At 36.7% G+C, this 27,483-nt stretch overlaps 1 protein-coding gene across 5 annotated transcripts in view; it reads right to left on the bottom strand.

The window, feature by feature from the left end:
• The window catches only part of BBS9 (Bardet-Biedl syndrome 9), a 591,615-nt gene that overhangs the window by 216,624 nt on the left and 347,508 nt on the right, over positions 1-27,483 (bottom strand). For all 5 annotated transcript variants that reach the window (XM_037837046.1, XM_037837048.1, XM_037837049.1 and 2 more), the window contains one exon: positions 20,657-20,809. In XM_037837046.1, coding sequence (XP_037692974.1) covers positions 20,657-20,809 — 153 coding nt within the window. The remainder of the gene's footprint in view (positions 1-20,656; positions 20,810-27,483) is intronic.

Here is a 27,483-nt window from a genome sequence, read left to right as displayed (position 1 = left end):
AAATTATATATAATATTCTAAATGTTCTAAAACTGACATTATGATGGTTTTACTACTTAGTAAATTTACTAAAAAATCATTAATTTGTAAATTTGAAATAGGTTATTATAAACTGTAAAATATGCCTTAATAAAGTTATATAAAAATATCTTTTCACTTTCTGCATTGCCCATGTTATCTTTCATAATTTTAATATATTGTAGTTGAAATGCATATATTCATTGAATATGAAATTATATATACAGACTATCTATGATTAGTTTTTATCACCCCCTTACAGTGCCTAACATAAGATTTTGTACATAAGTAAGCTTCAAAATGTTCCAAAAGGGAATATATGAATCATATAGAAATTAATTGGGCAGTAACAGTATTTCAAGAGAGAGGAATAACAGGTCAGGTGAAACAAAAACATTTAAAGGTGGGAAAGGAAAAACAGCCTATGAGGAGAGCATAGAAGAAACAGTTGTAGGAATTGCTAATTTTTAAGGCAGCCAAGGAAGATTAAAAAAACAAAGTAGGAGTGAACAGTGTCAAACATGACAGAAAGATCCTGTACAATTATAACAAAAAATATTCATTGGATTTGGCACTCAGAAGGTCAAAGGTGGCCTTGATAGAGTGGCAGGGGCAGAAGCAACATTAAGAGTGGATGGATGGATAAATGAAATGGTGAGTGAGAAAGCACAAAAAAGAAAAGTAGACAATTATTATGAGACAATTGTGTGTCAAGAAGAAAAGAAAGGATGGACCACACCTAGAAGAGAAATACAAAGAAGAGTTCAGAAGGCAAGTCTACATTGAGATAAGTTCCAGGATGTTTATAAAATGCAGGGAAGGAACAGAGAAATAAAGAAAATATAGAAGTCAGAGCAACCAGTTAATAAATAAGTATTCCAGAAGCTAGTGGGAGGTCAAATGGACTGAGTAAAGGGCTGATCTTAAAGAGGAGGAAGGAACCTCATGCTTTGAGACAGAAAGGAAAACAAGGAGGTTGGGAATGGATGTAGACTAGATTCTAGAGAAGCTGTATCTTCCTGACAATAACTATATAAGGTTGTCTCCTGGGAGTGAGAAGGAAAGAAAGGGCTGAGTAATGGGCTCAAGAACAGTGCTGACTGGCTAAGAGAAATGGAAGTGATGGCTGACCAAGAGGAAGCTGGGATTTTAGGCAAATGAGTATGGAAACCAGGAATTTTAAGTGGCAGCAATAACAGATACAGTGTTCTGATAAGGTTGGGGCTTTCCAAAGGAAAAGAAAGCATGAAGCAGGGAACTCAAGTGTAGGGAAGAAAACATTTAAGATGATCGTACTAGATTCTATGCCCTAAAGAGAGCAAGGAACATGGAAATAAATTGAAGAATGACCGTCCCAAAGTGGGAGAGGAAGAATTGTGCTATAGCAAATGCAAAACTGAAATTGAATCCACTTAAACTACCTACCTTTATTACTATTAACTAATGAAGTCTCTTTGTCTCTAACATGGGCCTTTCTGCAAGTCTATTTGGCAAATAGTCATCAAGTACTTCTCTGATCATTTCACTGTACTGTGCACTGACGGGCAGAAAAAGAAACAGTCCCAGCTGTCTAAGAGCATAGAGCTCACCAAGAGAAAAAAGACAAACACCCAAGTAACTGCAGTGTTAGGTGGAATAATTTAAATAAATCCCACTAGAGAGGAGCAATCATGGTGTTCCTGAGGCTTAAAGAAGGGAAAGATCACAGATAATTGAGAGGGGCAGAGTGAAAAAGGAAAGGATTCAGGGAGGAGAGAGACTTGATGGGAAGTTTCCACAAAGGAAGATGGGGAAAGAAAGGTGAAGCCCAGGCAGATAGCATAACTGAAGGCATAGAGAAAGAAATGAATATGTAAGTTTGGGCAAAAGACAACAATTTAATTAACACAAGAAAAGATGCTCAATACCAATCATTAGAGGAATGCACATTAAAATCATAATGATTCACATCTATTAGGATGGCTATAATAAAAAAAAAAGACAATAACAAGTGCTGGTGAGGATATGAAGAAACTGGAACCCTCATACACTGCTGGAGAGAATACAAAATGGTGAGAATACAAAAAAGGTTGGGGCTTTCCAAAGGAAAAGAAAGCATGAAGCAAGGAACTCAAGTGTAGGGAAGAAAACATTTAAGATGATTGTACTAGATTCTATGCCCTAAAGAGAGCAAGGAACATGGAAATAAATTGAAGAATGACCGTCCCAAAGTGGGAGAGGAAGAATTGTGCTATAGCAAATGCAAAACTGAAATTGAATCCACTTAAACTACCTACCTTTATTACTATTAACTAATGAAGTCTCTTTGTCTCTAACATGGGCCTTTCTGCAAGTCTATTTGGCAAATAGTCATCAAGTACTTCTCTGATCATTTCACTGTACTGTGCACTGATAGGCAGAAAAAGAAACAGAAAAGTAGAGCCATTGAAGAAAACAGTTTGGCAGTTTCTTAAAAAGTTAAACATAAACTTACCATACAATTCCACAACTCCACTCCTAATTATCTACCAAGAAAAATGAAAATATATGTCCACAAAAAAAACACGTATGTGAATGTTCACAGCAGCATTATTCACAACGACCAAAAACTGAAACAACTCATTGTCCATCAAGTGGTGAATGGATAAACGAAGTGTGGTGTATACATACAAGCGAATACTATTCAGCAATAAAAAGAGCAACCTACTGATACATGAGTGAAGCTCAAAAACATTAAGTGAAAGAAGCCAAATGCAAAAGACTACATACTGTATGAGTCCATCTATAGGAAATGCCCCCAAAAGGCCTATTTATTGATACAGAAAGAAGATGTGTAGTTTCTTGGAACTAGGGGTAAAAGTGGGGATTCACTGCAAATAGACACAAGGGAGTTTTCTCAGGTAATAGAAATGTTCTAAAATTAGATTTTGGAGATGGTTGTACAACTATACATTTATTAAAATCATTAAATAGTATATTTACAATGAATGAATGCTGTGGTATATAAATTATACATCAGAAAAGTTGATTGTGTTTTGCGATTTTTTTTTTTAAAGAGAATAGTCTACCTTGATCAGCATTTAGGTTTTGCAGAGAAAAAAAAATAGTAGATAAAACAGGAGTTGGGTGCCACTACTCAGAGATCTTTGAATGTCAGAATAGGAAATCTCGACTTAATCTGATAAACAACAGTAACCCCTGAAGATGTTAGAATGAGTTAGAGCAAAGAACAAACAAAAACGCAGAAATTATCATTTAGTTTAGTCTGATAATGTACAAGACGAGTAGTTAGAAGGTAAGTTTAAAGGACCAGGACCCGTGGGCTTCCTTGACTCTATGGCTTCGACTTAGCCAGGGCCAGCTCTCTGGCACACCTCTACCTTGAATCACAAAGATGAAATGTAAAGGGGAGGGAAATGCCACATGAGAATCTATCACTTATAATGGGAAAACATCTCCAAGAATATGGCCTCTGAGCCCACCATTCTAACTGAAAGACAACATGCTATGATTGGTGAACTTACATGGGGAATCAATCAATCAAGAATATGACGTACTGACCAGAAGACAGTCATAGACTGGGGTGGAGGGGTTGGAAGAGGAGAGGGATCCATGTTGGGAGATGGCTGGATTTCCCTGAAATTGAACATCCAGCTACAGGAATTTGAAATCACATAAAAGGAAACATAAAAACAATAATACAGGGTTGCCCTTCATGGAGCACAGTGAAGATGCACAGTTGCTGCTTTTACTGCACATTTTACTAATGATTCCCAATAGTGAGACTGTATATTTAAACCCATTTGAAGTCTGCTGTTCAAAGTTCATTTCTTTTAATTATGTTAAATTCCTTTTATATAATACTACCTTGTCCTCATGATACAGTTGGGTCTCACATAAACATCTCTTTCAAAAAGCATCAGCTCTATTTATCCTTGATTACACTTGGTACTTTAAAGTGACACTTGGGGCACTAATTACTCAGACAAACACATATCAAGGCTGATATAACTGCTCAGCTGTTCAGAGATACTCTTATAAAGACAGTACATCTTTTCCCTTTTTTTGAGAAAGATTATGAAAGAATCTCTCTAGGAAACTGGCTTTGTGTTCTTCTATTTAAAGAGATAAAAAGGGTGGGGAGGAGGGCAGAGGAGAGGAAGGTGAAGGGGGAGGGTTATAAGGGTTGTAATAATTGCTAATTCACAATTCAAACCATTCAGAAGTCCATTTATAGAAAACAAATACAAAAGGAATAATTGTGCCAGATGGGATTAAACAGGAAGATAGATAACAGAAATGAAAGAAAACCTCACATAATTACAGATAATTAGAGGCCACTTATATATTTTTCTCTCATCACTGACACAAAAAGATAAGATTTTCATTTCCTTATAATGGGCCCATTAATAGCTTTATTGTAATATTAGAAACATCTTGCTTCTGAGTGTATCTCAAAGAACTACTTTTTTTTAAAAAAGATCAAACAACAGATAGAATGAAATTTCAGCAGAAGAGAGTACCCTCCAATCACTTCTGGCTTAGAATGTTTTATTTCAGACATATGATCAAATTTCTGAATCTGATAAACTTGCCAAGATAAAATCCTTATATTAAATTCACAGTCTAGGCAGTTGTTCAAGCTAACACTACCAAGCAGAAAACTCAAATACTGATTGAAAAACATGCAGATAAAGAAATATGCATTCAATTTATAAAAAACACACATGCCCCAGGGAAGTAAAACATACCAGATGGATATTAAAAGTAGAACTTTTTTTATACACTAATAGGTCTGTTCTCCCCTAGATGAATGTACAACCCCCATTAATGTCAATTAGCATTACATACCTAAATCCAGGGAAGCATAACTCCAATGTTATGATAATACTTTGCACTTATATATCTCATCTGAAAACTAATTCAGTCTCTCAAGGCCCTGTAACTTAGATCACTTATCATTAGAGTCCACCCAACACATGCTGACTGTCCAACAACCATACCCCATTCTAGGGGCTGGCATTTCTAAAGACCCCACTTGTTTCTGAGAGTCTGAATGGATAAAAAATTATGAATCCAAATCCATTGCTCTAACCAATATTCAGATTCAATAAATATTTACCAACAATTTCACCACAAGACAGGCACTATGCTGAATGCTGTTTGGACAGGTTCTAAGAGGTTCAAAGATGAAGGTGAAGAAGCTGAGGCTCAGAGAGGTAAAGTGACTTGCCCAAAGTCAAACAGCCAGGAAGACCTGGAACTAGAACCTCAAGAATCAGATCCAAGTCATTGACACAAAATTTCATGTTTTTTTTGATAACAGTACTTGAAGGCATGGTTTACATGAGCAAATGTTCCTAGTGGCCCACTGACTACTTGAGTTCTTCTCAACTGCCTACTATTCACTTCCAGTAAGTGATAATCACTGAGTCAGTGACAGTCTTTTCTTGAAAAAGAATTTAAAAGGAGGAAAGAAAAAAATCAACAAAATAAATATTACAAGAAAATACAAAATTGTGACTTGACAGTTATCTGTGGCTAGAACTGCACTGTCAAATAAGGAAACCAATAACTATGTGTGGCTATTAAGCACTTGAAATGTGCTATACATGTAAAATAAATGCCAGATTTTGAAGACTTAGTAGTTCCAAAATGTAAACTATCTCACCGATAATTTTAATTTTATTAATTAATTAAAATAATCTGAAATTTCATTTGGTTACATAATGAAATAATATTTTTGATATATAGGATAAATATAATACATTATTCAAATTAATTCACCTGTCTCTTTTTTACTTTTTTAAATGTAGCTAGTAGAAAATTAAAATTACATATGTGGCTCATATTTGTGGCTTACATTATGTTTCTGGTGGACAGCACTGGGCTAGGCCCTATAGCCACACATATGTATTAAATATATAAGTTTTATATTTGTAACAAGTACACTTTGGTGATTATGGTTGACTCCAATCTGGATCAAGGGAAATTTACATCATTTGGAAAAGCTCTGTATACTTCTCTAGGCTGGCTGGTCAACTAGTGATGTTAAGGTCAGACAGAGTGAGAGAGTACCTACCTTTTCTCATATACTCATTTGAGCATATGATTGATTCAGTTCTCTAGGCTCTCTTTTGAATGAATAGGAATAAGCTAACTTATATATGGATTGGTAATTCAAAGCTCTAAATATTCTGAGACTAAAGTAAGACCAAGAGGGAATCTTGTCACCAACTTTTACCAGTCTCCTTCAGAAAATCCTAAGACCAGAAGACTGTGATCACATCCCAGTTTTAAAAAGGTATTATTTTTATACTCATGAAATTACTATTATATCAAGGAAAAAAAAGGGATAACACTAAAAAATTACTTCAATAACATTCAATTAATCATTTAGAATTTAAAAGTCATATAATACAAATGTACCCCATATTGAATTTTTTTTATTTCTTTCAAGTCTTTGTACACTCATCTATTACAGATATATCTATTTCATTATTTGTAACTAAATATATGTCATTTCATAATCTGTTTTTTCAATTATTATATGAACTATCTTATTCCAGTTTTTAAAAATGATCACTTACAATGATATATCAAATGGTAATGCTACAATAAACCTAGTAGATTTCTAAATGTGGAAAGCTGAACTGCAATTTTTTGCAAAGGTAATTAATACTGCAAATGAACATCTTTGTGAATATAATTTTTTCTTTGTGAACTATTTTCTCAGATAAATATTCAAGAACAGAATTTCAGAAGGAAAAGAATAGAGACGTTGTTCCAGTTTGCTAGAACTGCCATTAAGCAAAACACCAGAATTGGGTTGGCTTTTTTGTTTTTGTTTTTTTCATTTTTATTGAGATTGTTCAGATACCATACAATTATCCAAAGATCCAAAGTGTACAATCACTTGCCCCTGGGTACCTTCATACAGCTGTGCATCCATCACACTTAAGTTTTGTTCAATTTTTAGAAACTTTTCACTACTCCAGACAAGAAATAAAGTGAACGATGAAAAAAGAAAAAAAGAAAAGGAAACTCTAATCTCCCCCTATCCCTAACCAACCCCCCCTCAATTGTTGACTCATAGTATTGATACAGTACATTTCTTACTGTTTATGAAAAAATGTTGAAATACTACTAACTGTAGTATATAGTTTGTAATAGGTATATAGTTCTTCCCTATATGCCCCTCTGTTATTAACTTCTAATTGTATTGTCATACATTTGTTCTGGTTCATGGAAGTGATTTCTAGTATTTGTACAGTTGATCATGGACATTGCCCACCATAGGATTCAGTTTTATACATTCCCATCTTTTGACCTCCAACTTTCCTTCTGGTAACATATATGACTCTGAGCTTTCCCTTTCCACCTCATTGACACACCATTCGGCGCTGTTAGTTATTCTCACATCTTGCTACCAACACCCCTGTTCATTTCCAAACATTTAAGTTCATCCTAATTGAACATTCTGCTCATACTACACAACCACTCCCCATTCTTAAGCCTCGTCCTATATCTTGGTACCTTATATTTCATGTCTATGAGTTTACATATTATAATTAGTTCCTATCAGTGAGACCCTGCAATAATTGTCCTAATGTGTCTGGCTTATTTCACTCAGTATATTGCCCTCGAGGTTTTGTCATCAACCCATTTTTTTTTTTAATACGGTTTTGTTCACTCACCATACATTCCATCCCAAGTAAATAATCGATGGTTTTCTGCATGGTCATACATTTATGTGTTCACCACCTTCACCACTATCTATATAAGAGCATCTACATTTCTTCCACAAGGCAGGAGGGAGAGTCAAAGAAGGTAGAGAGGCAAAAGAAAGAGGAAGAAAAAATGACAGCTAGGAAGCAGCAAAAGGAAAAATAACCTTAAATCAAAGTAGAATAAAGAATCAGACAATACCACCAATGTCAAGTGTCTAACATGCCTCCCCTATCCCGCCCTCTTATCTGCATTCACCTTGCTATATCACCTTTGTTACATTAAAGGAAGCATAATACAATGATTCTATCAGTTACAATCTCTAGTTTATGTTGATTGCATCCCTCCCCCAATGCCTCCCCATTTTTAACACCTTGCAAGGTTGACATTTCCTTGTTCTCCCTCGTAAAAGAACATATTTGTACATTTTATCACAATTGTTGAATACTCTAGATTTCACCAAGTTACACAGTCCCAGTCTTTATCTTTCCTCCTTTCTTGTGGTGTCTCACATGCTCCCCACCTTCCTCTCTCAACCGTATTCATAGTTACCTTTGTTCAGTGTACTGACATTGTTGTGCTACCATCTCCCAAAATTGTGTTCCAAACCACGCACTCCTGTCTTCTATCACCCTGTAGTGCTCCCTTTAGTATTTCCTGTAGGACAGGTGTCTTGTTCACAAAGTCTCTCATTGTCTGTTTGTCAGAAAATATTTTGAGCTCTCCCTCATATTTGAAGGACAGCTTTGCTGGATACAGGATTCTTGGTTGGCGGTTTTTCTCTTTTAGTATCTTAAATATATCACACCACAACCTTCTTGCCTCCATGGTTTTCTGCTGAGAGACCCGCACATAGTCTTATTAAGCTTCCTTTGTATGTGATGGATCGCTTTTCTCTTGCTGCTTTCAGGATTCTCTCTTTGTCTTTGACATTTGATAATCTGATTATTAAGTGTCTTGGCATAGGCCTATTCATATCTCTTCTGTTTGGAGTACGCTGCATTTCTTGGATCTGTAATATTATGTCTTTCATAAGACATGGGAATTTTCATTAATTATTTCCTCTATTATTGCTTCTGCCCCCTTTCCCTTCTCTTCTCCTTCTGGGACACCAATGATACGTACATTATTGTACTTTGTTTCATCCTTGAGTTCCCGGGGACGTTGCTCATATTTTTTCATTCTTTTCTCCATCTGCTCCTTTGCGTGTAGGCTTTCAGGTGTTTTGTTCTCCAGTTCCTGAGTGTTTTCTTCTGCCTCTTGAGATCTGCTGTTGTATGTTTCCATTGTGTCTTTCATCTCTTGTGTTGTGCCTTTCATTTCCATAGATTCTACTAGTTGTTTTTTTGAACTTTTGATTTCTGCCGTATACATGCCCAGTGCTTCCTTTACAGCCTCTATCTCTTTTGCAATATCTTCTCTAAACTTTTGAATTGATTTAGCATTAGTTGTTTAAATTCCTGTATCTCAGTTGAAGTGTATGTTTGTTCCTTTGACTGGGCCATAACTTTGTTTTTCTTAGTGTAGGTTGTAATTTTCTGTTGTCTAGGCATGGTTTCCTTAGTTCTCCAAATCAGGTTTTCCCAGACCAGAACAGGCTCAGGTCCCAGAGGGAAGAAATATTCAGTATCTGGTTTCCCTGCAGGTGTGTCTTAGAAAATTGCTCCACCCTGTGATGCCTCAGGTCACTGTGCTTTTCTGCCCAGCAGGTGATGGCTGTTAGCCTATAATTCTTGACTGGTGTGAGGAGGTATGGCCATGTTCCCCCAGGCCCTGGGGTCTGGTTCTGAATGGAAAGGGCCCACCCCTTTCCTCCTAGAGAAGACAGACCCCTCAGGTGGAGGTCATTAGCATTTCAATGATCTCCCTCTCTGGGGCTTTCTCCACTGAGCCAAAAAAGAAACAGATAGTCCCCTTCAGACCCAGTCCAAGGTGATCCTCCGGCTCTCCAAGGTCAGTCGTCACCCAAAGCCTCTGTCTGTTTTTTGGGGATTCGTACCTGTAGTGAGCAGTTCACACTCGCTACTTAAAACCCCAGTTGGAGCTCAGCTGAGCTATATTCGCTTGCTGGGAGACAGCTTCTCTCTGGCACCACAAGGCTTTGCAGCTCAGGCTGTGGGGGAGGGGGTCTCACGACTTGGTTCCACAGGTTTTACTTACAGATTTTATGCTGTGTTCTCGGGCATTCCTCCCAATTCAGGTTGGTGTATGATGAGTGGATGGTCTCATTTGTCTCCCTGTAGTTATTCTGGATTATTTACTACTTGTTTCTGCTTTTTTGTAGTTGTTCCAGGGGGACTACTTAGCTTCCACTCCTCTCTATGCCGCCATCTTGCCCCTTTGTTCTGGGTTGGCTTTTATAAAGAAGGTTTATTTGGTAAAAAATTTATAATCCTAAGGCCATAAAAGTGTCCAAACTAAGACATCAACAATTGGTGTCCGGACCACCTCTGTTAGCTGGGAAGGCACTTGGCGGGCGTCTGCTGGTGCTTTGCTCCCAGGTTGCGTTGCAAAATGGCATTCTCCAAAATGTCTCTGGGTTTCTCTTAGCTCCCCTCTCTCTCAGCTCCTGTGAGTCCTTGCTTCTTTCTCCCAGGACATTTCTCCCTAAGTGTCTGGGGGTCCACTCTCAGCTTCTCCGGGGCAAACTCTGGGCTTCATCTCTTAGCTTAGCATCTCCAAATATCCTTCTGTCTGCAACTTATATATCTCATCTGTGTTGGCTCTTGAATTCTCTTAAGTACTCCAGTGAACTAATCGAGACCAACCGTGAATGGGGAGGGCCACACCTCTATGGAAATAATATAATCAGAGTTCTCAACCACAGCTGAGCGGGTCACATCCCCATGGAAACAATCAAGTTTCCTCCCAGCAAGATTGGGTTAAAAGATCATGGCTCTTTTGGGGTCCATAACTGTTTCAAACTGGCACAGACCTTTTTTTGTCATACTCCATTTTTGTACTACCACCCCACTCTTTTTTGTTTTTTAACCACCCTCATTCATCCCCAAACATGGCTGCAATTTCTGTATCACCCCCCTTCTCACCTAGTTTATTCTACTTTTTTCAAAGAGAGAACTATGTTTTAGCTGTTAAATGGTTATAAGGAAAACAAACCCAGCAATATCACTCCACCCCTGATAGCTTCCTCTCAATCTGTCAGTATATTGCTTTTACTTGCCAGTGGCAATCAGGAGGGCGGCCTCTGAATGGTTTCATCACATATTCTATTGTGATATCAGCCAAAAATCATGATCATTTAAAAAGCCATGAACCAAAAAGCTCTTCGACTTCTGCATGACTTAAAATGATTTTTTATATATCAATACCATACAAATAAACAGAGTGGAGAAGTTTTAAGTACAGAAAAAGTTACAAATAGCAAACTTGAAACCACAGGATCTCTGTTTAAAATTATGCCTAATACAGCCTCTACTTCAGAGAAGAGAAAAATCAGCCAAGTGCCTTTCTAAAACATTAATGACTCTCAGTCATTATATCACATGTATGTCATCCAACACAATTAAACTTTTAGATCAGTAAACATCTTCCTCTGCTACAACAGAGGGTTAGTGTTCAAGCGGGGAAAAAATCTCAGCACACATAAAAGCATCAAAACACAAGCCAAACTGTTAGGGTTAAGTCTAATTTCCCCTCTCTCCACTTACTCAACCAATCAGTCTTGCTTCAACTACAAGAAAATTTTATAACATGAAAGGGAACTTATTTTCCAAAGCTTTCTGCCAAATGCAATAAGCATTAGCATTTGATGGCAAAGAAACTGAACTTAAGTTTAAGTTAAATTAACAAGGTAGACTCTTCCTCTGACACTCAAATTTCAGATGGAAACTCAGTCTTTGGGTAACTCTCCAGAAGATGCTGTTACCTTTCTGAAAGGTATATGCACAATAAACAGATGATCATGAACAAACACATATACATGCATACATATGTACAGATAATTTGTGTGCCTCTCCTTTCTCTACAACCTGACCATAGTCTTGCTAAAGAAAACCTGGGATTTCTATGTCCTACCTGGAAATGACCAAAATTAAAATGCCACATGATATTCTCAAGTATGGGCTTAATATCTATTTTGCACTGAGAAAGTTTCTAAACCCTACTTGGAGTACATAAAATAGGAACAATAATGCTTCCTTCAGAAAATGACTATAAGGATAAAATGAAGTAATGAATGAAATTTACCTCAGACTCAACAGATGCCCAATAAACATGAAATTCCCTTCTTCTCTCATACCTCCTTCCTTATGTCCTCTAAAACCACATCCATGTGATTGAGAAGGTAGTATTCTAATTTTACAAATGAGGACACTTAGGTTTCTAGCTGCCAAAAAAAACTCAAGTCTTTGATGAAATTAAGAAGGAATTCTTGACATGGTTTTTTCTTTCAACATTATGCCTCTAAAACTAGAAGGAGACAGCCTCTTCAAAAAGAAAGACTTTTCCTCCAAATTGCAAAATACAAACCAATTATTGAAATTATAGTAAGCAACTGGAAAAATCTTCATTCACTGGAGGCCAGATCCTGCTTTTCCCAGGGTCACAGTACTAGTCCCCTCTCCATGCTTTAGCCATATGCTGAACTCACTATGGGATGCTTGGTAGATGACCTCAGTGGAGTGTGATCTGATACTAGATACTATGTAGTAAAGGTATGCTAGGGAGAGTAAAATGCTAATGTGGGGTTTGAGGTTCCTACACAATCAAACATGCAGGATATGAAAGAGACTTGGAGTTGTAAATAGGAGGAAAGTGGTTGGCTGACCCCTTTGTGCATCAGAACTGGTAGATATCATGCTGCATCTTGAAGCCAATGGTCCAGTTTGCTGGAGATCTTACAACAGGCTGTTACCCAGAACAGGTCTAGGAGGGCTGATAGCAGGATGATGTTCCTAATGAGGTAACTCTTTATGCCTGGTTACTTCACTGCAGTTAATTAAGATGCCTTTCCCAGAAAAAAGCCCTTGAGCTCTCCAGAGGAGCTCTCATTGATGCCCACTACATCCATTTTTCCTCATCTTTTGGGAAACCTATAGGTGGTATTAAGGTAGTAGTAATAAAACTGTTCTGTATTTGAACACTGTGTCTTCCAATTGTTTTGTACTACTCATCAGAAAATGAGTTGGTATCCTGATATAGTTAGGACCAGCCACATAAACTAAAGGGCCCAATGCAAAATGAAATTGTGGGGCCCCTTGTTCAGAAATTATTAAGAGCTTCAAGACAGCTGCTGTAGATCAAGCGTGGGACTCTGTGGTCACAGGCCCAAGAAGCCAGCCCTGAAAAGAACTAAGCTATGGATCTATAAGAAGACTGAATAACAGATTCCATCCCTAAAACAACTGAACATCACTAAGCACAACAGCCAGTATTCAAGCAGGCTCACCAGTCTGAAAATAGCACAGACTCCATCTGCTTTAAATAACTCTTTAAAGATCTAATAAATTAGAAGACAAATTATCTTCAGAGTCCATAGACTACAACTGATCACAATTGTGAGTAAAATAAGAATTTAATGGCAACAAAAATTTGCATTTGAAAGTACAGGTGTAAAAGAAAATACTTATATAAGTACAGGAAACTTAAGTTCAAAGATTAGAGTCTGGAAAAAAATGTTTTCACTTAAAACACATTGCTAATTTAGCATATGTTAAAAAGAAGAGGGTAGACTGTGAAAAATGCCTACATTTATCCACAACTCCAATATAAAGGCAAAATCTGTTTTCCCACCTGTGCCAGCTTGAAGCTGTTATGGACCCCAGAAGAGCCATGATCTTTTAATCCAATCTTATTGGGTGGAACCTTTCGATTAGGTTGTTTCCATGGAGATGTGTCCCATCCAGTTGTGGGTGGTAACTCTGATTATATTATTTCCATGGAGATGTGAAACTGCCCATTCAGGGTAGGTCTTGATTAGTTCAAGAGAGCTCATGGAAAGAAGGAGCTCAGAAAAGCCGAGAGACATTTTGGAGAGAAGCTAAGATAGGTAAATCAGAGTTTGCCCCCAGGTGAAGCTAAGAGCCAACTGAAGTGGGCCCCCTCCCCTTAGTCTGCAACAGGAGGGTCCCCTCCCCCTCAATCGGCAACGACTGCAAAGTAAAAATGTTGTGTAAGCATTAAGCCCTAAAAAGAAGTGAAACTGTACCGTTTTAAGGAGTGAAACTTGCAGTTGTACGCATTAGCCAAGCATAACCGTTTCAACAATCAACCATTGTGCCAACCTTGAGAAAATTTCTCAACCTTGCTAAAGATCCTAAGCAACCAATAACTAACCGCCAACTCTGCTTCTGTCCAAATAGCTTGCTTGCATTTTCAGGATGTGGTTTCTGCCTATATAAGTCTCAAGCACACTCAAGTCGGGGCTGCTTACTGAACTCCCTGCGTGGAGTGACAGTGAGCAGTCACCAGCCGGCTAATAAAGGCTCTTTAAATTCTGTTTGGCTGTCTCGTACTTTAACTCACGGGCACCGTAACACCAACGCAGACCCATACACTTGGAGATGCAGACAGAAAGACATTTGGAGATACTCAGCTAAGAGATGAAGCCCAGAGTTTGCCCAGAGAAGCAAGAGAGGACCCCCAGATGCTTAGAGAGAAACACCCTGGGAGAATAAACAAGGATGCACAGGAGCTAAGAGAGAGAAGCTAACAGAGACAGAAGCCCAGCGACATTTTGGAGAAAGCCATTTTGAAACCTGAACCTGGGAGCAAAGGACCAGCAGATGCCAGCCACATGCCTTCCCAGCTGACAGAGATGTTCCAGATGCCATCGGCCTTTCTTCAATGAAGGTTTCCTCTTGTTGATACCTTAGTTTGGACACTTTTATGGCCTTAGAACTATAAATTTGTAACCTAATAAATTCCCTTTATAAAAGCCAATCCAAAAAAAATAAAAAAAAAAAAAAAAGCCTATCAATTTCTGGTATTTTTGCATAACAGCAGCTTTAGCAAACCAGACCACCACCACTTTGATCTGGGCTAGTCAAAGCCAATGGGTCTTTAAAAAGATGACACAAGCAAAGGCTTGTGAACACCCGGTGAACAGGCCTAGGCTAGCCTGCTAGCCCACATCATCCCTAGCTAACTCCAAGTCAATTGCTAGAAATGTATGTGAGCCTACCATAGGCCAATCCAGTTCCCAGCTGAGTCGCCAGCAGACCACAGACACATGAGAGAGCCCAGACTGAGATCAGCCAATCAGCAGAACTGCCCAGTTGATCCAGTTGACCAAATCCAATAATGAATGGTTGTTTTAAGCCACTAAGTTTTGATAGGGTTTGCTATACAGAAAAATTGTTAAATGATACAGGTAACAATTTAGATCAGGAAAGAATGAATTATGCAATAAGTAGGGGCTGGGACACCTAGCTCATCATTTTTGGTAGGAAGATTAGATTTCCACTAAATTGCATAATAAATTCCAGATGGGTTAAAAATGTATATATAAAAGTGACAGCATAAAAATGTTAAAATAAATTATAGGTCTATACACATGTACTTTTGGCATGGTGAAGGCTTTTCTAGGCAGAGAAACCAAAAGGAAAAAGATTGTTAGATTTTACTATATGAATATTAAATATATATATATATATATGTCAAAAACACTATAAATAAAATTAAATGGAAATTACAAATTGGTAAAACTTTTATATATGATGAGAGATTATATACCTAATATGCACAAAGTATGTTTATGCATGATCAGAGTACCATTCCTAACATACACAAAAGAAAAAGAAAAAGAAAAACAACGCAGAAAATTAAACAAAGGGCAAACATTTATATGTCACAAAAGAAACAAAATGGCTAATTAACTTGTGAAAAATTCTCAACCTCACTGCTAAGCAAAGAAATAAAGAATAAAACAATAAAATTATCTTTTCAGTTAAAACTGTAAAGATTAAAAAAAGTAATAAGACCTAGAAAGACATTTTCATATATTACTTGTGCTGGTTTGGATGTATTATGCCCCCCAAAATACCATGTTCTTGGATGCAATCTAGTGGGGGCAGACATATTAGTGTTGATTAGATTGGAATTCTTTGAGCGTTTCCATGGAGATGTGATTCAATCAACTGTGAGTGAAATGTTTGATCCGATAATTTCCATGGAGTTATTACCCCGCCCATTCAGGGTGGGTGTTAATTGGATCACTAGAGTCATATAAAGGAATTCACAGACAGAAGGACCTCAGAGCAACTGAGAGCGACATTTTGGAGGAGCTGCAGCCTACAGAGACATTTTGGAGAATGCAACCGAGGAACAAGCAGATGCCTAGAGAGGAATGTTGTAGGAGAAAGCCATTTTGAAACCAGATCTCCGGAGCAGACACCAGCCACATGCCTTCCCAGCTAAGAGAGGTTTCCAGACACCATTGGCCATCCTCCAGTGAAGGTAACTGATTGTTGATGCCTTATCTTGGACACTTTATGGCCTTAAGACTGTAACTTTGTAACCAAATAAACCCCCTTTTATAAAAGCCAATCCATTTCTGGTATTTTGCACAATGGCATTTTGTCACAATTGTTGAATACTCTAGATTTCACCAAGTTACACAGTCCCAGTCTTTATCTTTCCTCCTTTCTTGTGGTGTCTCACATGCTCCCCACCTTCCTCTCTCAACCGTATTCATAGTTACCTTTGTTCAGTGTACTTACATTGTTGTGCTACCATCTCCCAAAATTGTGTTCCAAACCACGCACTCCTGTCTTCTATCACCCTGTAGTGCTCCCTTTAGTATTTCCTGTAGGACAGGTGTCTTGTTCACAAAGTCTCTCATTGTCTGTTTGTCAGAAAATATTTTGAGCTCTCCCTCATATTTGAAGGACAGCTTTGCTGGATACAGGATTCTTGGTTGGCAGTTTTTCTCTTTCAGTATCTTAAATATATCACACCACGACCTTCTTGCCTCCATGGTTTCTGCTGAGAGATCCGCACATAGTCTTATTAAGCTTCCTTTGTATGTAATGGATGGCTTTTCTCTTGCTGCTTTCAGGATTCTCTCTTTGTCTTTGACATTTGATAATCTGATTATTAAGTGTCTTGGCATAGGCCTATTCATATCTCTTCTGTTTGGAGTACGCTGCGCTTCTTGGATCTGTAATTTTATGTCTTTCATAAGACATGGGAAATTTTCATTAATTATTTCCTCTATTATTGCTTCTGCCCCTTTTCCCTTCTCTTCTCCTTCTGGGACACCGATACATACATTATTGTACTTTGTTTCATCCTTGAGTTCCCGGAGACGTTGCTCATATTTTTTCATTCTTTTCTCCATCTGCTCCTTTGCTTGCAGGCTTTCAGGTGTTTTGTTCTCCAGTTCCTGAGTGTTTTCTTCTGCCTCTTGAGTTTTTTGAACTTTCGATTTCTGCCTTATATATGCCCAGTGTTTCCTTTACAGCCTCTATCTCTTTTGCAATATCTTCTCTAAACTTTTTGAATTGATTTAGCATTAGTTGTTTAAATTCCTGTATCTCAGTTGAAGTGTACGTTTGTTCCTTTGACTGGGCCATAACTTTGTTTTTCTTAGTGTAGGTTGTAATTTTCTGTTGTCTAGGCATGGTTTCCTTGGTGATCCAAATCAGGTTTTCCCAGACCAGAACAGGCTCAGGTCCCAGAGGAAAGAAATATTCAGTATCTGGTTTCCCTGCGGGCGTGTCTTAGAAAATTGCTCCACCCTGTGATGCCTCAGGTCACTGTACTTTTCTGCCCAGCATGTGATGCCTGTTAGCCTGTAATCCTTGACTGGTGTGAGGAGGTATGGCTGTGTTCCCCCAAGCTCTGGGGTCTGGTTCTGAATGGAAAGGGCCTCACCCCTTTTCTCCTAGAGAAGACAGACCCCCCAGGTGGAGGTCATTAGCATTTCAATGGTCTCTCTCTCTCTCTCTTTCTCTCTGCTTGTGCTGTCTCCACCCTTCCCTGAGTCACAGCCCTGGAAACTGAAAATGACTGGGGCTTTCTCCACTGAGCTGAAAAAGAAACAGATAGTCCCCTTCAGACCCAGTCCAAGGTGACCCTCCAGCTCTCCAAGGTCAGTCATCACCCACAGCCTCTGTCTGTTTTTTGGGGATTCGTACCTGTAGTGAGCAGTTCACACTCGCTACTTAAAACCCCAGTTGGAGCTCAGCTGAGCTATACTGACTTGCTGGGAGAGAGCTTATCTCTGGCACCACAAGGCTTTGCAGCTCGGGCTGTGGGGGAGGGGGTCTCACGACTTGGATCCACAGGTTTCACTTACAGATTTTATGCTGTGTTCTCGGGCATTCCTCCCAATTCAGGTTGGTGTATGATGAGTGGATGGTCTCATTTGTCCCCCCACAGTTATTCTGGATTATTTACTAGTTGTTTCTGGTTTTTTGTAGTTGTTCCAGGGGGACTACTTAGCACTCCTCTCTATGCCGCCATCTTGCCCAACCCCGACTTTGCCACATTTGATTATATATTATGTATGGATGAAAGCAATCTGAGAGATTTGAATAGAAAAGGTAGTGAAGTTAAAAACTGCAAAGCAAAAACTGAAATACTTGGGAGCTATGATCCACAAAAACAACTTATTATAGAGGATCCCTATTATGGGAATGACTCCAACTTTGAGACTGTTTACCAGCAGTGTGTTAGGTACTGCAAAGCACTTTTGGAGAAATCACGGTAAAGTTGCATCCGTTCACTGCTGAAGGCCAAGAATGATTAACATCTTTACAGCGATGTTCTAGGTTTTTCAGTCAGTGTGTTAAAAGTGTAATGCTTCATAGCTCAAGGCTACAACTTTTTTTTTCATTTGACTTACTGTTTTTTAACTTAAAATAATTGTAGATGGAAATCAATGTATGTTTGGCAGAAGAATTAATAAAAATCTTTGATTTAGACAGTTTATGGGGTACATTAAATGTTCTTAAACAAATTGGACCTCTTGCCCCAATTTACAAAAATAGTGGAACAAACAAAATAGTAGAACCACAAAATATAATGTTTTGTGTGTTTGTAATAATCATTTCTTTCTGATGTTTCACCTTAAGGTACTAAACCAGTGACAGCTAGCACACTAATATGCTTAATTATGATCTTAATAAGTAATTAAAACATCACTTTCAGGCCCAAGGCAATATCTGAGCCCACTGATAATTTTAAATAATCTGCCTCTTTTTTAAGTCACTATGTATAACCTGATGGACAAATGTCCTCTATTCATCTATACTAACTCTCTTTTTACCTCAGGGCCTTTTATTGAATTAGATATCCCTACTCATAGGAGCTGACAATCTTGATTGGAAGTATTTTGATTCACACATACCCAGAGTGCACCCTTGCATGTTAGGAGGGAAGAGAATGATTTATGGAATAAATCTTTAGCTAATATTCTTAATTTTTGTTTATCTAGTTTATTTCATGAGAAAAGCAGCTTTTTGCTCCCATTCAGACCACCTTGCCTCTGAAAATTTAATTATATCCAGAAAGGACACTTTATGCTGTTTCATCTTACTCTCACTTGAACAAATGTGTCTGTTTTATATGTACATATAACCCAAATGTCAAATATTACATATTGGCTTAGAAGGGAAAAAAAATAGCTTAAAAAGCTGGAAAAAGAGAGTTCTATTTTGTTGAAGTCCTTAAATAATATGTTGTGTTCTTTTATCAGTATTTCATTTATAGGAGAACACAGGTAATTTCTGTAGACTTTGAGATAACTTTAATTTCAAATTCCTTTGGATATATATCAGAAATGTTTTCAAAATAAACTGAGGAGTATAAAAATACAATTGAGATTTTTTTTTTAAAAGATATCTGATTGGTCTTTTCAAAATCCACAGACATGGGGGAAGCAAGGGCTGGAAAAAGAGGGATATGGTAATAAAAGAACCACACAAGGGAGCCTTGCGGTGATGGAACTGTTCAGTATCTTGGCTGGATACTTGAACCTACACGTGATAAAACTGTATGGAACTTAAAACACACACATACAACTGAGTACAAGTAAAACTGTGGAAATCTGAATAAGATCAGTGGATTATACCAATGTCAATATCCTGGTTGTGATATTGTACTACAGTTCTATAAAATGTTACCATTGCAGGAAAGTGAGTAATGGATAAATGGGATCTCTGTATTATTTGTTAAAACTGCATGTGAATATACAATTAACTCAATCTAAAAATCAACAGACTATTCATATTCACAGCATCAATACTGATTCTAAACAAGATAGTGACATTGTACAGAAATATGGAAGAAATGATGCAGCCATTCAGAGCAGACTTCAATGTACTGGAACTGGAAGAGAACTTACCCATGAAATTTAAAATTTTTAAATTATTATTTCAAGCCAGAGATGATAATTTCGAATAGTTTTTGAGGCAAAATGCCTTAAGATAAGTGAGAACCAGATCACTCAAGCCATGCAAATGACAAGGCATGGGTGGAAGAAGAGTTAGGAAAAGCAAGAGAAAAATCTTTTTGAACTAGGAAAAGGGGCTGCTTAAATAATTCCATATCAAAATATCAACTGACACAAAACTAGAAGCTTAAGCCAGTTGTTCAGTAAGCTGATTGGAGAATTATGATAATTGGGGAATGCACCAAGATTGTCTAATAATAACACTGATCATGACAGCTACTGTTTAACTAAGCACTTACTATGTGCTTGGCACTGCACTAGTTTCTTTACATATTTGACCAAAAGCCCTTACAGCTCTGGGAGGCAAAATGTGGAAATTAATGGGTCTTATGTAATTTATCCAGGTTCACATAATGATTGGAACACAGGTTTTTCTCACTGAAAGACTGTGTACTGTTCACTGCTCCAGTCTGCATTGGAAAGAAATATCTTATACTGATATTCTGGTTCCTGACTCAAAAGGTGAGGAAAAAATTATACTCAATAGTGGAAAAATATCATTGATATTATGCTGACCTGCTTGTAAGTTCCATCTAGCAAGGTGTCCAGGTGTTGGAGCGGGGCAGGTGTTTTATCTTTGAACCTTGTTAACAATCGTCGTTGAATGGCCCGAAATTGTACAGCTCGTTCAGATAACAGTTCTTCTAATTTTTCACCATTTACCCGCAGCTAAAATGAAGAATTTCTTAAATTCAGGTTAAATGTGCACATCAAAACATGTTTAAAGTAAAAATATAGGTAATGGAAATAAAATTTTGAAACAGAGTAATGAAAAAATGTAAACATCTTATAGAATAAGGAAATTAAAACTGTGGCACATTTTGCAAAGATATATGTAGTACAATGCAATAGATTAAATAGGAATTTAGCAAAGGTGATGCAGTATCGCTGTGGAAAAGATTATTTCATAAATTTTTTTGTGACAACTCATTAAGTATTTAGAAAAAAATAGGAATTTCTCCTTCATTTTTTAACAGTAAAATTACTTACACGGGGATAAAAATTTTTGACACAATAAAAGCACTAGAAAAAAATTGATGAAATTTTTTTAATAAAGTTGTCATGGGAAAAGCCTTTATAAGCATGAGTCAAAAAGCAAAAGTCACACACACGTGTGCACGCATGCATACACACACAACTGATATTATTACTAACTAAAAAATGCAATTTTACATGATAAAAATTATTATAAGCAAAGTGATAGGACAAAAATCAAATGGCAAAAAATTAATAACAATATACATCAAAGAACAAAATATATACCCATAAAATATCTAAGAAGCATGTACAAATCAATGACAAAAGGACTACAAACCAATACAAATCAGTAAGAAAAAGAGCAATAATCCAATGGAAAAAAGGGCCAAATTTACAGAAACATTAATACAAACAGGTCAAATAAACATACCTCTTTGACCTAGCAATCCCACTTCTATGAAATTATCCTAGATATATGCTTGTACAAAGTAATGTACATACAAGCATATTCATTATAGAATTATATAGTCTATTGTTATATAGTAAGTTATTATTTTCTCAACAATAGAGAAACTGGTTAAATGAATAAAGAAGACTATTTCACAGAACTCCCAGACACTGGTATGCAATGGTTTCCAAAGATGCATTAAATGAAACAAAGCAGAAAGATACAGAACAGTATATATAATATACTACCATTTATGTATTTTTTAAAAAAAGAAACCTGTATATGAACATGGTTGTGGTGAATGCAGTATTTCTAGAAAGATATATAAGAAACTGGACACAAAAAGTTGCCTCCAAAGAGGAATAGAGCAGCTGGGAGTTGAGGGTGAGAGATGACTCTTCAGTGTAACCCCTCCCATAACTTCTGAATTTAAGACTATTAAAAAAAAAAAGAACGCTAGTCAAAGTCATAGGGTAGAAGGAACACTCAATGAAATCAGATGACTTGAACTGCTCATCTAACTTTACAAAACAGTAATAAAGTAGATCTTAACCAAATGTCATATTCAAAATATTCAGAAATCAAACATATTACAGCTTACATTTCTGATACCAAATCAAACTTCCTTACCTTTTCAGTGCAAGTATTCCCCAGATACATGACAAAAATTATATGAGAAAAATTTGTAATTTTATTAATTTCTTTCAATCCCAATTTAAAAAGTGCTAAGTAGCTAACTAAATCAAAGAATAGTCTCTTGAGAATAAAAATATTTCATTAACAAGGGTTGTTATAAAATGAATTGTTAAAATAATAAATTGTAGAAAGGGAATATTGGCCTAATTTCCAATAATTCACTTTTAATTTTATAATTTGCTGCCATATTTTATTTCCTGAATTCATGAAGCACAAAAATAATGAGAAAAAAATTCTCAAAACTGAGACATCAGCCAGGTTATTATTCCTTTAATAATAATGTCTTAAAGGTATAACTATGTCTTACAGTGCATATAGTTTAGCATATTTCCAAGTCCCTCCCCAAAAGGAAACACCCCTGATGTGACATTCCAGGGAGTTACTAGCCAGCAAAATAAGGAGGTGCTGTAAACATTATGAGAAAATTCGGGGGAAAATTGGAAATCAAATTAACTAGTCAATTAGAATCTAAAATTGTCTATTTTAAATATTAATTTTTTTTGTTATTACTGTGGTCTTTCTGTAACCTCTGTTTCATAAACCACTAGAACACAGTTTTGTTCAATGAAGAAGGAATTTCTTCATGTATATTAGAAGTCTGCAAAGTTTCTCAGTCCTTAAAAAAAAATAAATATTCTCCAAGAAAGTATTCATATTGGTGCCATGATTTGATCAAAGACATATTTCCCAGAAAATATTATCAGCATAGATGAGGGAAAACCCAAATCACTCAACTTAGTTGATAACAACATGATTATCCTTAACTGGATTATATGTACCTAAAAATTTCCCTTTACATTCACACTGAATTAGAAGAATAAGTCTTTTTTTTTTTTTAGGAGAGAAGTTGTAGGTTTACAGAAAAATCATGCAGAAAGACAGAGTTCCCATAGACCCTCTCTATTATTAACACCTTGCATTACTATGGTACATTGGTTAAAATTGATGAAAAAATATTATTATAATTGTACTAACTAATTAGAGTCCATAGTTTACATTAGGGTTCACTGTGTTGTAGAGTTCTATTGCTGCTGTGTTTTTGTTTTTAATTTTCATTCTAGGAACTAATATACAGCTGAAAATTTGCCCTTTTAACCACATTCAAGTATATAATTCAGTACCATTAATTACATTCATGAAGTGCACTCCTCTCACCACCATCCATTACCAAAACAATTCAATCACCCCAAACAAAAACTTCAATTTAAACATTAACTCCCCATTCCATATTCCCACCCCTGCCCCTGGTAACCTATATACTAATTTTAAAATCTAAAAATTTGCTTATTCTAATTATTTCATATCAGTGAAATCATACCTTCTTTGTTCTTTTGTATCTGGCTTATTTCATTCAACACGGTGTCTTCAAGGTTCATCCATGTTGTCGCATGTATCAGAACTTCATTCCTTTTCACAGCTGCGTAATATTCCATTGCGTGTATATAACATATTTTGTTTATTCATTCATTGGCTGATGCACACTTGGGTTGCTACCATTTTTGGGAAATTGAATAAGTCAGCTGTGAACATTGGTGTGCAAGTGTCTGTTCAAACACATTCTGTGCTGGTTTGGATGTATTATGTCCCAAGAAACGTCATTATCTTTGATACAGTCTTGTGTGGGCAGGAAACATATTGATGTTGATTGGGTTGGAGGCTTTTGATTGGATGTTTCCATGGAGATGTGATTACTCAACTGTGGGCAAGATCTTTCACTGGATAATTTCCATGGAGGTGTGGCCTTGTCCTTTCAGCACGGGCCTTCATTAGTTTACTGGAGCACTATATAAGCTCAGACATAAGGATAGAGCTTGTTACAGCCTAGAGGGTCACTTGGAAGTATGCACAGGAGCTGAGGGAGGAACTGCAGTTTACAGACACATTTTGGAGACAGCCTTTGAAAGCAGACTTTTGCTCTGGAGAAGCTAAGAGAGGACAAACACCCCAAGAGCAACTGAGAGTGAAATTTTGGAAAGAAGCTGAAGCCTAGAGAGGAACGCCCTGGGAGAAAGCCATTTTGAAACCAGAAGTCTGGAGCAGATGCCAGCCACATGCCTTCCCAGCTAACAGAGGTTTTCCAGACACCACTGGCCATCCTCCATTGAAGGTACCCGATTGTTGATGCATTACCTTGGACACTTTGTGGCCTTAGGACTGTAACTGTGTAACCAAATAAACCCCCTTTTATAAAAGCCAATCCATTTCTGGTGTTTTGCATTCCGGCAGCATTAGCAAACTAGAACACCTTCTTTCAATTATTTTGGGTGTATTCTTAAAAAAAGCATCATTGCCAGGTCATATGCTAATTCTATACTTAACTTTCTGAGGAACCCCCAAACTGTCTTCCACAGTGGCTACACATTTTACATTACCACTAACAATGAACAAGTGTTCCTATTTCTCCACATCCTCTCCAACAAATGTTATTTTCTCTTTTTGAAAAGTAGCCATTCTAGTGTGTATGAAATGGTATTTTGTGGTACTGATTTGCATTTCTCTAACGGCTAATGATGTGGAACATCTCTTCATGTGCATTTTGGGGATTTGTATATCTTCTTTAGAGAAATGTCTATCAAATCTTTTGCCAATTTTTAAATTGGGTTATTTTCTATTTGTTTTTGAACTGTAGGATTTATTTATATATTCTGGATATTAAGCCATTAATGGATATACAGTTTCCAAATATTTTCTTCACCTATAGGTTGTCTTATACTTTCATAATAAAGATCTTTGATGCACAAATGTTTATAATTTTGATGAAGTCACATTTATCTTTTTGTTGTTGTTACTAGTACTCTGAGGGTAAAGTCTTTGTATTTCTAACAACAGTTCTGAAGATGCCTTCCTGTTCTCTTCTAGGAATTTTATAGTTCAACTTCCTATATTCAGGTCTTTGATCCATTTTGAGTTGGTTTTTGTATAAAATATGAGATATGGATCCACCTTCATTCTTTTGCATATGGACATCCACTTTCCCAGCCCCATTTGTTGAAGAGACGAGCCTTTCCCTTTAGGGTGATCTTTGCCCCCTTGTCAAAAATCAGTTGGCCATAAATGTGAGGGTTGATTTCTGAGCTCTCAATTCAATTCCATTAGTCTATATGTTTATCCTTGTGCCAGTACCATGCTATTTTGATTACTGTGCTTTGTAATAAGTTTTAAGATCAGGAAGTGTGAGTCCTCCAACTTCATTCTTTCTTTTCAAGATGACTTTAACTATTTGGGGTCCCTTATCCTTCCAAATAATTTGATGACTGCCTTTACTGTTCTGCAAAGAAGGCTTTTGAAATTTTTATTGGAATTACGTTTAATTTGTAAATCACTTTGGGTGGAACTGACATCTTAAAAATATTTGTCTTCCACTCCATGAGCAAGAACTATCCTTCAATTTATTTCAGTTTTCTTTGATTTTTTTGGCAAAATTCTGTAGTTTTCTGTGTATAGCTCCTTTTACATCCTTGGTATTTGATTATTTTAGTTGTTATTATAACTGATTTTTTTTTCTTTATTTCCTCCTCAGATTGTTCATTACTAGTGTATAGAAAAACTACTGATTTGAGGGTGTTGATCTTGTACCAAGCCACTTGGTTGAATTAATTTATTAACTCTAGGAGCTTTGTTGTGGATTTTTTTCAGGATAATCTGCATATAAGATCATGTCATCTTCAAATAGGTAAAGTTTTACTTCTTCCTTTCCAATTTCGATGCTTTGTATTTCTTATTCTTGCCACATGCTCTGACTGGAACTTCCAGTACAGTGTTGGATAACAGTGGTGACAGTGGGCACCCTTGTCTTGTCCCTAATTTTGGAGAGAAAGCTTTCAGTCTTTCACCATTGGGTATGATGTTAAATGTGGGTTTTTTATATAAGCATTTTATCATGTTGAGGAAATTTCCTTCTATTCCTAGTGGTGTAAGTGTTTTTATCAAGAAGGAATGCTGGATTTTGTCAAATGTCTTTTCAGTGTCAATTAAGATGATTGTGTGGGGTTTTTTGTTGTTGTTCTATTAACGTGGTATATTACATCAATCAATTTTCTTATGTTGAACCATCCTTACAGACGCAGACAAATCCAACATGATCAAGGTGTAGAAATATTTTAATGTGTTGTTGGATTTGGTTTGCTAGTACATTGTTGAGTGAGGGTTTTTGTATCTATATTCCTAAGGGACGTTAGACTGTAATTTCTTGCAGTATCTTTATCTGGCTTTGGAATGAGGGTGATGTTGGCCGCACAGAATGAATTAGAAAGAGTTCCCTCTTGTTCAAATTTTGGAAGATTTTGAGCAGGATTGGTGTTAATTCTTCTTGGACTGTTTGGGAAAATTCACCTGTGAAGCCAATCTGCTCTTGGGCTTTTCTTTATTGGGAAGTTCTTGAATACTGATTCCATCTCTTTACTAGTTATTGGTCTGTTTAGATCTATTTCTTCTAAAGTCAGGGTAGGTACTTTGCATATTTCTAGAAATTTGTGCATTTCATCAAAGTTACCTAATTTATTGGCGTACAGTTGTTCATAGTATCCTTGTACGATCCTTTTTATTTCTGTGTGGTCATAGTAATGCACCTCCCTTTCATTTCCGATTTTAGTTATTTGCATACACTTTCTTTTTTTTCTTTGTCAGTCTAGTTAAAGATTTGTTGATTTATTTGATCCTTTCAAAGAACCAACTTTTTTAAAATTCAGTTTTATTGAGATATATTCACATACCATACAATCATCCACAATGTACAATCAATTGTTCGCAGTACCATCATATAGTTGTGCATTCATCACCATCACCACAATCAATTTTGAAACACTTCCATTACTCAAAAAAAAAAGAATAAAAATAAAAGTAAAAAAGAACACCTAAAACATCCCATCCCCTCCATCCCACCCTATTTCTCATTTAATTTTTGTCCCAATTTTCTACTCATCTGTCCACACACTGGATAAAGGAGTGTGTGCCACAAAGTTTTCACAATCACACAGTCACACCGTGTAAGCTACATAGTTATACAATCTTCTTCAAGAATCAAGGCTACTGGGTTGCAGTTTGACAGTTTCAGGCACTTCCTTCTAGCTATTCCAATAACCAAAAACTACAAAGGGATATCTATATAGCATAAAAGAATACCTCCAGAATGACCTCTCAACTCCATCTGACTGAAACTTTATTTTATTTCATTTCTCTTTTCCCTTTTGGTCAAGACTTGCTCAATGCCACGATGCCAGAT

Source organism: Choloepus didactylus, chromosome 5, assembly GCF_015220235.1.
Source record: "Choloepus didactylus isolate mChoDid1 chromosome 5, mChoDid1.pri, whole genome shotgun sequence".
NCBI classification, from domain to species: Eukaryota; Metazoa; Chordata; class Mammalia; order Pilosa; family Megalonychidae; genus Choloepus; species Choloepus didactylus.
This window is presented reverse-complemented; position numbering and strand designations above follow the sequence as displayed.